This window comes from Hippocampus bargibanti, linkage group LG20 (assembly GCF_051943395.1).
Source record: "Hippocampus bargibanti isolate YZ-2025 linkage group LG20, ASM5194339v1, whole genome shotgun sequence".
In the NCBI taxonomy this organism is placed as follows: domain Eukaryota; kingdom Metazoa; phylum Chordata; class Actinopteri; order Syngnathiformes; family Syngnathidae; genus Hippocampus; species Hippocampus bargibanti.
In genome coordinates this window covers 11,108,403-11,121,785 of record NC_142753.1, presented here as the reverse complement: position 1 = coordinate 11,121,785, position 13,383 = coordinate 11,108,403, and the positions used below count along the sequence as shown (strand labels likewise).

General features: G+C 40.3%; 1 protein-coding gene across 1 annotated transcript; it reads right to left on the bottom strand.

Moving 5' to 3' along the window:
* Positions 1-126: 126 nt before the first annotated feature.
* nobox (NOBOX oogenesis homeobox) lies at positions 127-9,191 on the bottom strand. The gene is given in 9 exon segments (XM_088987091.1): positions 127-521; positions 1,103-1,401; positions 3,143-3,326; positions 4,232-4,350; positions 4,417-4,574; positions 4,839-4,945; positions 5,527-5,683; positions 6,887-7,419; positions 9,164-9,191. Coding segments are annotated over 9 exon segments (1,980 nt in total).
* Positions 9,192-13,383: the final 4,192 nt, after the last annotated feature.

Genomic DNA, 13,383 nt, shown 5'->3' with positions numbered 1-13,383 from the left:
GCATTTATTTTTGCAAGCTTGCGAAAACGAAGCTCAACCCAACACAACGATATATATATATATATATATATATATATTAGTATATATTAGTATTATTGAATATATACAACACACAAAGGCGTGTGTTCAAAACTGAATAGGAGAGAAGTCTCCTTGGAAGTGGCTGTGAATCATTCCGGGGCTATCATACTCAATTTTGACACAAGATGGCGCCCCAGGGCCGCGAGAGGAGTCGGGGGTGGCCTGCGAGGGGAGCAGAGGGGCCACTGATACCCCCTTGGCCCCCATCGCGCTCTCAGCCCTGAGCTGGGATGGTTGTAGGGTGGACACGGGCGGCAGGACGGCGGGGCCGCCTTGCGAGTGTGCGCGTTGGAAGCACGCGGGCACGTTGCCCGAGGACGACGGGATCTGGAGGTCCCGGGTGGCGGGAAATCCCGTCGGGTAATTGGGAGCCATCTGAGGAACGCTAGGTTGGGGGTATACGTTCGACCAAGGGTACGACTGGTAGGACGTCATGCCACCTGCACGTAAACACAGGGCAAATTGATACCAAGCCTGCTTTGAACAGTAAATATCCTCAAATAATCACTCATGTATTTTCCACACTATATGGCGCACCTTCAATGAATGACATATTGTTAAACTTTTTCCATTTGTAAAGATTTCGCCATCATTTTCCTTTTTTTTTTATGTTAACTCATTCACTGCCAGACCAAGTGCAAAAATGTGTCCACTCCAGTGCCAGGGTTTTTGTCCTTTTCACTCAAATTGCAGGACTCACAGAATATTGAGTTTGAGGACGACATAAACATTCAATGCAGAATAAGAAACTTTCGACTTTCTTCTTCCATCAGAAAAAAAAGTTCATTCCTAAGTTATATGGTTCTGGGGTTATCTGAGCTTTAAATGAGGGCGACAAACTACAATACATACATTTATATAGCGTTTTAACAACAGCTGAAGCTGTAACCTGTGTTCGCATGGACAAAAGGCAAATGTTGCCCCCTGATGGAAGGAAAAAATATTACCAGAGGTCTGACCAGTGCTTTATTGTCACCCACTATGAATATGAGAAGAAACAGAGTTTGTGCGAGAGACTCACCGTGGTTGGAGGGCTGCAGTAGAATCGGGCCGCCGCCTTGCGACTGTACAAAATTGTGCCCCGCGGAGGAGTTGCCCACATGGCCAAAGTTGTAGTAGGAAGTGGAGATTTTGTCGGGGTTGGGGGCGATGTAGGAGGAGGGGGCAAGGTAGGCCATGTGGGGGGGCAGGGACGTGGAGGTCTGAAGCGCTTGTGACTGTCCGGGCGGGTACAACATCTGCAGCTGGAAGGGCAGCTGAGCGTTGCCCTGATGGCCCGGCGCGAGATAGTCCAGCTTGTCGCCAAAGTCAAACAGGGAGCTGGATAACAAGAGCATGCAGCAAATGTCATCCATACAGTCCGAAACGGCATCGCTAAATATGTGGGGGGAAAAAATAAACAGCTTTACAGCGATAACAGAACTTTTGTTTGTCGCTCCATTAACATTTCCATTTTTTTTTAAATTAAAGCACCAGTTTATTATTATTATCAAAGCGAGGGTTTGACCGAGATGGCAAAATATGGACCACGTTTCTATTTTCATATCCTGTCATGGTGATTCAGCATTGGGTTATATAATTTCAAATAAAAACAAGTAACAACTGAAAAAGTCTTGCAGATATTCTCACCAGTTACATAGAAATAATAATAATAATACATTTTATTTATAAGCGGATTTCAAAACTCCAAAGGTCATTTCACGGTCACAGGATACATTTTTCTGTGGGTGAACAGCGGTAGCCACACGCGCCAGCGTTCACTCAACCCGGAAGTAACTCAAATAAATAGAAAGCTGGCTACCTAATGGAGAGTTAATAGATAGCTAGATAGATAGCCATATAGCTGATAGATAGCCAGCTATATAGCCAGCTAGATAGCTAATAGATAGCAAATAGCTAGCTAGCTAGATACTGTCGACAGATATAGACAGCTGGATACAAAAAAGTAATGGTTATTATGTTATTTTTTGGGCAAATATATATGTTTAGTTTCCTTTTTGTTTTAACATTTTAACCCATATATGATGTAAATTTGGCGAGATTGTCCATATTTTATTTTATATTTGTTCCTTTTTTGCTGTGTAATATAAAACTACCATTTTGAATCACCAATTTAAAAAATATGATCAGTTTTATCAATAGTAAAATGAGGTCAAATGTGTATTTTAATACATATGTCAAATTTTCTGAATTGTCAATATTGTATTTCATATTTGTTCTTTTTTGTTGTGTAATACATAACTACCTTTTTAAATCACCAATTAAAAAAATACAATCGGTTTTGTAAATACAGTATTACAATGAGGTCCAATTTGTATTTTAATACATATGTCAATTTTTCAAAATTGTCCATATTGTATTACATATTTGTTCTTTTTATGTTGTGTAATACAGAAATACCCTTTGAAATCACCTATTTCAAAAGATATAATCAATTTTCTAACTATTAGAATTAGGTCATTTTTGTATTTTAACATGTCAAATTTGCAAAATTGTCCATATTTTATTGCATATTTGTTCTTTTTTGTGTAAAACAAAACTACCACTTTAAATCACCAATTTAAAAAAAAATGTATAATCGGTTTTATAAAAATTAGAATGAGGTCAAAATTGTATTTTAAGATCAATCAAACAACTTTTCAATTTCTAAATTCCAATTATTAAGGCTAGGTTACGATTAACGCTGTCAAAATGATTTTTAAAATATCACATTCACTTCCACCTTTGTTAGAAACGTGGCCCCAAAAAACTTTTACAAACACAGTCACAATATGTAAAATATATATTTTGTTTAGTAATATTTTTTCCTCCATGATTTAGATAAACATTAATATTTTTCCAATTGTTCATTTGCCTGCTAATGTTTTGTTTTTGTGTGTAGGCGGAACTATTGGTATTTCTTGTCATGAAAATTAGAGTAAAAAACAAATCTGTTCACTTGACTCAAAAGATTTCAAGCAACCCTCCACCCCCTTTTTTGTTAATAACGAGTAAATGGTTCAGGTGTGCCTCAAGGAATGTCCGGCGAATTAACGTTTGAGGTTATGTGCATTCGGCTGACCTGGCATCAGTTTGCAGAGTATGGCCATTGCGGTCTTCCACAAAGAGAAGCGGCGCCGATGGCGGCGGGGTACTGAGGTTGTAGGAGACGCTGGTGAGGAAAGGGAGGCAGGCTCGTCTCAGGGGGGGAGGGCTGCGCATGGGGCGGGGGTGGAAGTCGGGCTGGTCTCTCACACTCGATTGACCTTGGAGATGAAAGGCGCACATTAAAAGGCGACATGAAAGCCATTGGTGGCTCATTTTAAAGGACAACCGACACCATTTTTTGGTTTCCTAACTGACATCAGAAAATGTTTTAAAGCATCTAAAATCAGGCAGGCTGATATTTTTAGTCAAATGTAAAACACCAATAAAAATGACTTAAAGTGTCCCAAAACTGCTACTTCAAAATGACCTCGGAGATGGCGAGTTTCAGAAGGTCCCGCCCCCTTGTTCATGACGTCACGCCAGGACGTCTTGCCTTGCTTGAGAATCAAAACAATGGCTTCAGATTCAGAGAAAATGCTTTCTTGTGACTCATCCAGTTAGGAATATGATTCAAATAGTTCTGAAGAGGAAAGCATACATGTTTGCAATCAATTAAAGAAGTCCTTCCGTATCAATTTGAGGCATCATGACTCCAGAAAATGCACAAGATGGCGCCCAAGCTCTGTTGGAAATGGACTGATTTGTCTGCTGGGAATTTGTGTCAAATAGTAGTCTTGGTGCAACACACGATTCACCATCGCGTGATGTATGTTTTTATCCTTCTAATTTCGCCATCAACACCAAGTTTTCAGACCAAACAAAGTACCAAAACAAAATGCATTGTGTGTCGCTTTCTCGGTCAGGGGCGTTCCTTCCGTGACGTCACGTCGGGAATCGTCACCAACCCGAAAACAAGACTTCCGGAATATTCAGTGCGAGTCTTAAAAGGTAAAACATAGCTATATGCGGTGGAATCTTTGTAAAATACGCTCAGAAGAAGTCATTTGAAGACATTTTACAAATGATGGACACAACTTGTGCGGAGGCGTCGGTTGTCCTTTAAGGGCTCCACGTGAGAGCCGTAAACAGATTTGAACAATCTGGCCGAGATGAGAATGGAAACCTGGACTGGTCGGCAGCATTTGGCTGAAGGAGGGCAGGTTGTGTGTGGGGAGTGTCGGGAAAGGTTGCACGGGCTCAAGTGTTGGAAGCAAGGCGCCCAAGTGTCCGGAGAAGAGATTACTGAAAAGCAGTTGCGGGTTACTCCGTGAATAGTGGTTCTTTGTTCATTAAACACATGCTCCGCACGTCTTTCACCTGTTGGCAGTGGCGGCCATGTTGGGTAACGTGAGGTTGGCCTGGGGTGCAGTGGGGCTCCACCTGGCTCTGTTCTGGGGCTGTTCGGTTTTAGACGAAACCAAGCGCTCCGCTTTGCGCCACTTGGCTCGGCGGTTCTGAAACCACACCTGACCAAAAAAAAGTACAGTGATACCTTGGCTTACGAACTTAATTGGTTCCCAGACAGAGTGTGTAAGGCGAAAAGTGTGTATCCCAAAAATTAATTTCCCATAGGAAACCATTAAAATGATCAAAACAGACACGTGCGGGACTGGACGAGGCAAGACGTGGAAAACAGCGACAGACAAGAAAACAACAGCATAGGGGAATAAAAATAAATTTGATGTGAAGAGACTTTTAGCGTAGGACTAAATTGTAGGGAAGAGCTATACCATAATCCTCTGAGGTGTGACACCAACTGTTGCAGCGATAACTTTTCGCTTATCCGAATCGGGGTAATGATCCTCCTGGAACAAGGTCTCCAAGCGCTCCAATTGATCTAGACGCCATTCAAAAGGAAAAAAAATAAGAATAAATGACACATTATCATGCCATACAGACAAATCCAAAACAGGAATAATAATAATAAATTTCATTTTAAGCGCCTTTCAAAGCTCTCAAGTACACAGACAAGCATAGGTACTATAATAAATAAAATACAATCACAAATATAATACAATAAATAAAATACAGTTATAAATACAAACAAGAGAGGGAGCTACACAGAAAATGTGATTTTAAATAGGTGAGTTTTGAGATGGGATTTGAAGGTGGGAAGAGAATCGATGTTACGAATGTTGGAAGTGAGTTCCAGCGTTTGGGGGCAGAGCAGCTGAAAGCCCTGTCCCCCATCCTGCTGAGACGGGCAGTGGGGGGGGGGGGGGCATACAGAGGTGGAGGGAGGAAGAGGATCTGAGGGAACGAGAGGGAATAGAAATTTGAAGGTAAGATAGGTAAGTGTAAGGTAAAGGTTATGCATAGCTTTAAATGTATAAAGAAGAATTTTAAAGTTGATTCTATCTTTATATTTATTTCTATATTTCTGGAATGAACGACAGAGATGACGCTTGCAAGCCTCACGGGTGCTGTAAAGCGTCCTGGTTTTCTTTTTCGGTGGCATCAGGTAGCTCTCTGTGTTCTCCAGCTGGGGAAGTTGCGGGAAGTTAGTGGCCTGGCCTCGACCTCGGATGCTGTAGCGGATGGAGCGTCGGGTGGAATACACCTGAGTTATCGCCATCTGACACGGACAACAGAACACCAAAATGCATCAAATGGAAATTGACAAAACGACACCAAAATAGCAGAAAATAGCAGTGGGTCTACTTATGATGGATATGCTTACCATATTTCACATGACAAAGAAAAAAATGGTTTCAGGGAATATATTGGCTAACTCACTAGCTTGTCTGAAGAACCACTGGAAAAGGTCAAATGGTACTAAAATGGCTGCCTCTTCACAAAATGGCACACTACTGGTTTTGAGCATGCGTTTTTGAGACGTTTTTTTTGTGGGCCAATTCGTGATGGAGCAAATATCATGCTGATTTCACGGGGTTCAATTTTCAAACAGCATGAAGGAAGCCAAAAAGGACCATTTTAAACCAAATGGAAGACCATTTTGGGTAGGTTAGGATATGGTAAATGATAATACATTTCATTTGTAAGCGCCTTTCAAAACTCTCAAGGTCACTTGACAGTCACAGGATCAGTTTTTCCCTGAGTGAGCAACCACATGCGCCAGCGTTCACTCAACCCGGAAGTAAATCAAATAGATAGAAAACTAGCTAGCCAGCTACCAGATAGCTAATAGATAGCCAGCCAGCCAGCTAGATAGCTAATAGATAGCCAATAGATAGCCAGCTAACCAGCTAGCGAGCTAATAGATAGCTAGCCGGCAAGGCAGCTAATAGACAGCCAGCTAGTTAGCCAATAGATAATAATAACAATCAATTTCATTTCTAAGCGCCTTTCACTTTACAGTCACAGGATACGTTTTTCTGCGGGTGAGCAGCGGCAGCCACATGCGCCAGAGTTCACTCTACCTGGAAGTAACTCGGCTAGAACGCTAGCTAGCTAATAGATAGCTAACAGATAGTAAAGAGTTTTTTTTTTGTCTGCTCATGATAAATATGCTTTGCAAATTTCATGTTGACAAATTCAAGTTTGAAGCAAAATCGACATTAAAAAAATGATACAAAGAAAGCCACTTTGAGGCATAAATGTACAAATTTTTGCATCTTCTTATTCTTTTCCTTTCGGCTTTTCCCTTCACGGGGTCGCCACAGCGAATCAGTGTCCTCCATCTTTAGAGGTTTGATCCGCATGTTTGTTGGCTTCCGGAAATGTTTTTGAAGGGTCTACTGATATGTTAAAATGGCCGATATGTTAAAATGGCTACTTTCTGTGTTAACGTTGAATTTCTAAATCTGTTTTTGGTCACCTCGTGTGGTTCCAGAGATTGTTGGGACAGAGATTGTGGTAAAGATTGGCTGCTTGGCCTCTTGGTCGGGGCAACGTGAACAGGGCTGGGATTCTGAGACATTTGCGCCATGGGTACGGGCGCAGGGGGTCCGTCAAGACCTGAACCGGCGCAGCTGAGATAGACAGGCGTGGACAGGTCACAGGTGGTTAGGAGTCCGGCGGGGAGCTCAGTTACAGTCGGATTCGCCTCGGGGCTCATCAGCAGCGCTTTGGGTTTGTCCTTGAATATGCGGTTCTGTTCTTTTAAGTTCTCTGGGTGGTCGTTGACCTTCTTGGTTCGAGTCCTTTTTCGCTTCTTCTGCTTCTGCTTGAGACTTCCATTCTTTACTTTGTTTACTTTTTGGGAGTTCTCCTCTTCCTGTGGTGCTCCCTGGCTTGCTTCATCTTGCTTCTCTCCATCTTTGTCATCTTTTACTTCGTCCGCTTCACAGGTTTCCTTAGTCTCCTCAATGTCTTTAAATTCCAACTCCTCACAGAAGAGACTCTGACAGCCTGGAATTAACATCCGGTCACATTTATTGCATTAATTAAACTGCCCCGCACAAAAAAAAAAAATCCATTTCAGCATTTTAGTAATTTAATCATGATTCTAACTGTAAATAAAATAAGTTTACTTTGTATAGATGTAACCCTTTAAAAAACACATATTGACGTGAATACATTAAAATGAAATTTAATTTCATCCATTTTGTAAAAAATAAAAGTACACAATTGGTTTGATAATATAGCACATTATAATTTAGCATGTGCCAGATTATTAGTGGAACAAACACAGTGAATTCAATTTAAAACAGAAATATTAAGTGGTATTAAGTGTATTCTAGTAATAGTCAGGACAAACATTTTACTTTTTTGCTGATATTTTCATGTTCATACAACTATGTATATATTGCAACAGAGTCTAAAGTTTATTTGAATTATGCGTGCTCTCCTATTTTACTTTATTTAGTCGAATTGTTTGAGTTAGTCTTGGTTGGTCCAGTTTGCATCCATGTGTGGCTGCCCAGGTGATTTCTATTAACTCGAGTTCGAAAATTAGCTCAAACTTCGAGCTACTTTAATTAAACTTGCAAGTCAACAAAAACCCCAAATGCAATAAAACGTTATCTTAGTTGGCCTCAATGTAACTTGACATGAAATTAAATGAACAATTGATGACTATCGCGAGAAGATAGCATTGGTTTAACGTTATTGTTGGTGCATTGTGGCCATTTAGTGCCAAGTTATAGACAACCACCACCAAACTTTTCACTAATTTGTCACGACGGTGAACTAGGAAATATCTCTCCAGGTTTGCTGTTTACCTTACGACCACATTCTTCCCTTTCGACTAAAATCAAACATATACCGCCACCGCCACTTCAATAAAATATTTCTTTTCCGTGAGTAAATCATGTCCATTAACTTTGTTGTCACGACTATGAGGAAATCTCGTTTTCCCCCCCGATGAAATCTCGTTTGTTCTCGTAATTAAAATCTCAATAAAACTCAACCTAGTCTTTATTTACCAAACCACACTTTCGTTTCATGTACAAGTGTTCGGGAAAATTCAAATTTATTATTATTATTATTATTATTCGACACGAGTTGCTTCAATCAAAATATTAAAAGTCTGCGGATTACCGTATTTCATAAATCATTATGAAATAAGTCATAAGACATTCACTGCCATTCTAACTAGCTAAACTGTTCGAAAATGTTATCCTTTTCTAAATGTCTTTATTTACTCTTACGTCAAACTTCCTATATTGCCATTGATTTCATTGATTAGGCTTTCGGTCTTATTAAGTGTTCAATAACGTTACGAGAACATTTGGTGAACTTCATGGGACGTGTTGACTAAAATCTGATACAACATTTCTTAATATATAGTAAGAAAGCAATTAACGATTTAATTAATTAAAAATGTCCCCTGTGTCCACATGAGTGTTAATTATTAGAACGGTCGAGCGAGCTAGCATGCACTTGCACCGTGTGCTGCAGCCTCCACCCACCCCGACTCTTATGACAAGGTCGCCGAGTTAATGAGATACTTTTTGGCTATTTCAAACCGTCCACCCGGGGGCTTTTTTTGGAGCCCCGGGAGGAAAATAATTCAAAACTTTTTCTTTTTCTTTTAACAAAGTGTTAAAGAAATTACGAAGCCAGTCAAAGTAACTCGCTAGCCAATGAGCAATGACTGAGTTAATAATGCTAATAAATTAACTAATAAGCGATAACTCAAGTTTTTTTTTACCAAATGCTTGGCTTAAGTCTTCCTCCATGTCTTCACCGATGGATTAAAGAGCAATTAAACGGTGTCCGCACTGCTTGGCAAAAAGTTCCTGGTTGTATTGAGTGATTGCTTGATTGGCGATGACTGATGATCACGTCACGTGACTGACGTGGCAGCCAATCAGGGAAGCAGCAGAGACGATTAACACCAGCGACAATCGGTTTTAAAATCTATAAAATAAACCACAAAAGCATAACATTAACAAGAAAAGTATATCAAATGTTGATTTTGCTCATATTTTATTAACTGCGTTCCGACGTGGATGTTAATTTCAAGACAAAAATCATAAACGCACGTCTTGTCACATTGATTCCCGAATGAGGCGTTGATTTAAATGCAGGTCTACAATCGACCACTAGATGGCGTGCTTACTGTTATCTGCTCCCATTTATTATTGTAACATCACCCCAAAATCAATAGTATGCTGATAGATATATTTTAAATGATGCCAGTATTCGAGAAATGACCTCCGGTTACATTTGGCAGCTGGATATGAGCTTGAATTCCACATAGAGACGAAGTACTATTGTGATAGCAAGAAAGAATGCTCAAAAACTATTGGGGCAAAAGGTGAAAATGGGCGATTTGTTTTGGTGGCCATTACAACCGCAGGAGGTCAAAATGCCCGGAAATATTTAGACAGAAAGTGGATATGTACAATAATTAACGTTAGAGGGAATAATCATGGGCAAAAGCATTGAAGCAAGAAGCCACCAAACTTGCAGGAATTTGAAATGGATCAAAAATACTCCAACCGGAAGAAAGAAGTACAAAGAAGTACAGATGACGGCTGAAGAAACCTTTTCATCGATCCAACCGGAAGTGAAAAGTGCCAACGGGCATCTGATGTCAATTCAACATGAAAGGCCAAATTTCAACATCAAAATTGATGTCACATGTCCACCGCGTTCTCTTATTTCACAGAAATCTCTGTGTAACCAAAGGAAAGAGGAAGAAATTGTTGTTTTAAAGCCAATCAGGTCTTTTATTTTGGAACAGGGAGGCAGATTAGTGACAGGGCGTCAGTGAAGCACGCCCCCACCTCGCACACTAACGCAGCCAAATGACTCGAAGAACTCATCCTTTAAAAAAATGCAAATGTATAAAAAACAGGAATGAGAGAACAGCAAAAAACGTACAAGTCGTGTCAGCCTCCGACGGCCTCGCGCACAAGCTGGGCTATAAACACACACCATTTGAGACTTTAGAAAAGACAAACACGTGTTGACGTCACCCCTGCCTGTGCGGAAGTGGCGTGTTGACGGACACGCTCGCCATGTGCGCGTGAGAGAGACATTCGGTTGTGAGCAAGCTAACGCACGTGCGCACACTCGGTGCGCGCTGTTTTGAATTGTGAAACACACACGCACACACACACACAATTGCAGTTGAGGTCTGTGCGTGTGTACACACTTGGAAGTGGCGGGTACAATTGAGGTGCTCTCACATACACACTCACCCAATTGAGCTGAGACACAATTTACACATACAAATCTCCATACTCTCACACGTTTGTGTGTTACACACAAACCTCTCTAACATACACACACACACACACCAAATTGAGATGAGACTCACATCTCACACATAGAAATTGATCTTACTCTCACACATAACTTTTTACATGCTTGTGTGTTACACACAAATATCTCTCATCACACACACACACACCAAATTGAGATGATACATCTCTCACACACACATTTCTCTTACTCTCACGCATAAGTTTTCACACACTTGTGTGTTACATGCAAATCACTGTCTAACAAACACACACCAAATTGAGATGATACTCAAATCTCACACATACAACTCTCTTACTCTCATACGTTTCAAATGCTTGTTTTACACACCTTTCTCTGACACACGCCTGTCTCTCATGTATCATTTGTCACACATGAACATATCATACATTTACTCTCACACGATTTTCTCTGTCAGTGTCACACATCACTCACATCTCTCTCGCCCGGTGGCTACAACGTCACTCATACACAAACTTCTACATTTCACTCTCATACTTTTCTCAAATATTTGTCTCTCTTAAAAGCACACCTCTCACACATCCTTCTCTCTAATTTACACACACAATTACAACAGTGAACCAAATGTCAGCTGTTTGTGGAAGCGCGTGAGAACTGCGAAAAGTTTAACATACAATCGACGATCTCTCACACACACACTCTCACATTCACACACACTAATATAGTTTTGCCTCCCATGCATGTTTCTTTTATCTACAGTACTGAGTATAAGAAGCTACGAGTCCAGTCGCACTGACGTGGTTACAATCTCGAAGATAAAAAGCACCACCCACACCAGCCCTCAAGTCCAAACGTGTCCCTCCTCCTCTCCTCTGCAGGTAAATGAAAGTCATGCAAAAACGTTGACGATTAGGGCGGCAACTGATGGCTAAAAACAATTGATTAAAAAAAAATAATTGGAGAGCCATGTGATTTATTGATAGTATTGCAATACACGGGTGCGCAGTTGTGTGTGTGTGTGTGTGTGTTAATAAAATATCGGGACAGGAAGTAGAAAATTCGGAAATGTAATTGGACTTTTGGACTGAATCGGACAAGAAATGGAGTCAATATGGACAAAAAAAAATGCAGTGAAAGGAAGTGAAAGTAAATAAGAGCATTCAGACAGGAAGTTGAAACGGATTAAAGTATCTGGACACGCCCATTCTACTGTACTTACAGGAAGTGAAAATGAAATGACAAAAAAATATTGTGACACCTGGTCAGTAAAACAAAAAAAAAAAAATACAATATTGGGACAAATGACAAAAATATGGGGACATGTACTGATAATGGACAAAAATAATGGGACGGAAGTGAAAATGGACCAAAACCAGTTGTGTGTGTATTTGTGTGATGGGAGATAAATTATAAAAAAAGAAAAGATATACAAAAATGCTCAGGCAGATGGTTAACGATCCCGGAAAAACGATATTTACATAAAAACTTTTTTTTGTTTGTTTTTGAACAGCTAAAATACACCTTTGTTTACGTATTATTATCAATACAGCATTGTTATTATTATTATTATTATTAGAATTATTCAACCATCCTCCAGGCCAAAAGATTGATGAAATATGTTATGAATTATTACTATCCATCAAAAGTCTTTGTACAGCAACAAGAAGACTGAACGTGACAGCACCGAACCGAGTGGTCACAGCTACCTGTGAATGTGTGTGTGTTTGTATTACCAGTCTTGTGAGGACCACTAACATTTTATACCATACGTAGTGAGGACATTTTGGACATGTGAGGACCTTTTGGCCGGTCCTCACGTTTTTCATTCTAAAGGCTTCTAGAGGGTCTATATATGCATCTGTTAAAGTTTCAGAGAGGTCCTCACAAATTCACCCAAAAAGATTTTTGTGGTGTGTATTTTCATTTCACTTGGATACACACACTTTTTACTCACGTTGCGTGTTTATGTGTGTGTGTGTGCGTGGTTATTGAGAGTAAAAAGTTCATACCACAAAAAGTAATACGATATTTTTACCAAATTTACTACAGGGGTGAGGACTTTGAATGTACCCATTCAGAAAACTCACTCCTGCTGTTATTTCCGTTTGAAGTCCACTTTTTATTGCTTTGTTTTGAAAGAAGTTGAAGTGGGAAATGGGGTGACATTTAGTGTTCAAATGTAACACTAGTTCTTCTCTAAACTTATCAGCAACGGTGGTCCTCACTCCTTATGTGGAGGTATCCGGACCTCACAAAACCATTGAAACAGGGATGTATGTGTGTGTGTGTGTGTGTGTGTGTGTGTGTGTGTGTGTGTGTGTGTGTGTGTGTGTGTGTGTGTGTGTGTGTGTGTGTGTGTGTGTGTGTGTGTGTGTGTGTGTGTGTGTGTGTGTGTGTATGTTGCTGCAAAGGGACGGAAGGCACCGGCGAGACCTTTCGTTTCGAACTCAGGCTCTGTGCGTCCAATCAGGCGAGGATTTGTTTTTCTTATTCCCGCCTCCTGTCTTCTCTCCTTTGGCCTTTTCACTAAAAACTCCAAGGTACCTTTTTTTTTCTTCTTCTTTAGACGCCATCGCAGCCAAATGTGTTTGGTTGTGATGGTTTTCTTACAAAATAATCATATTGTCACATACAGAACAAGAGAATATTAAAAAAGAAACAATTGAAAAGAAAATGCATGTTTTTTTTAAGAGTATG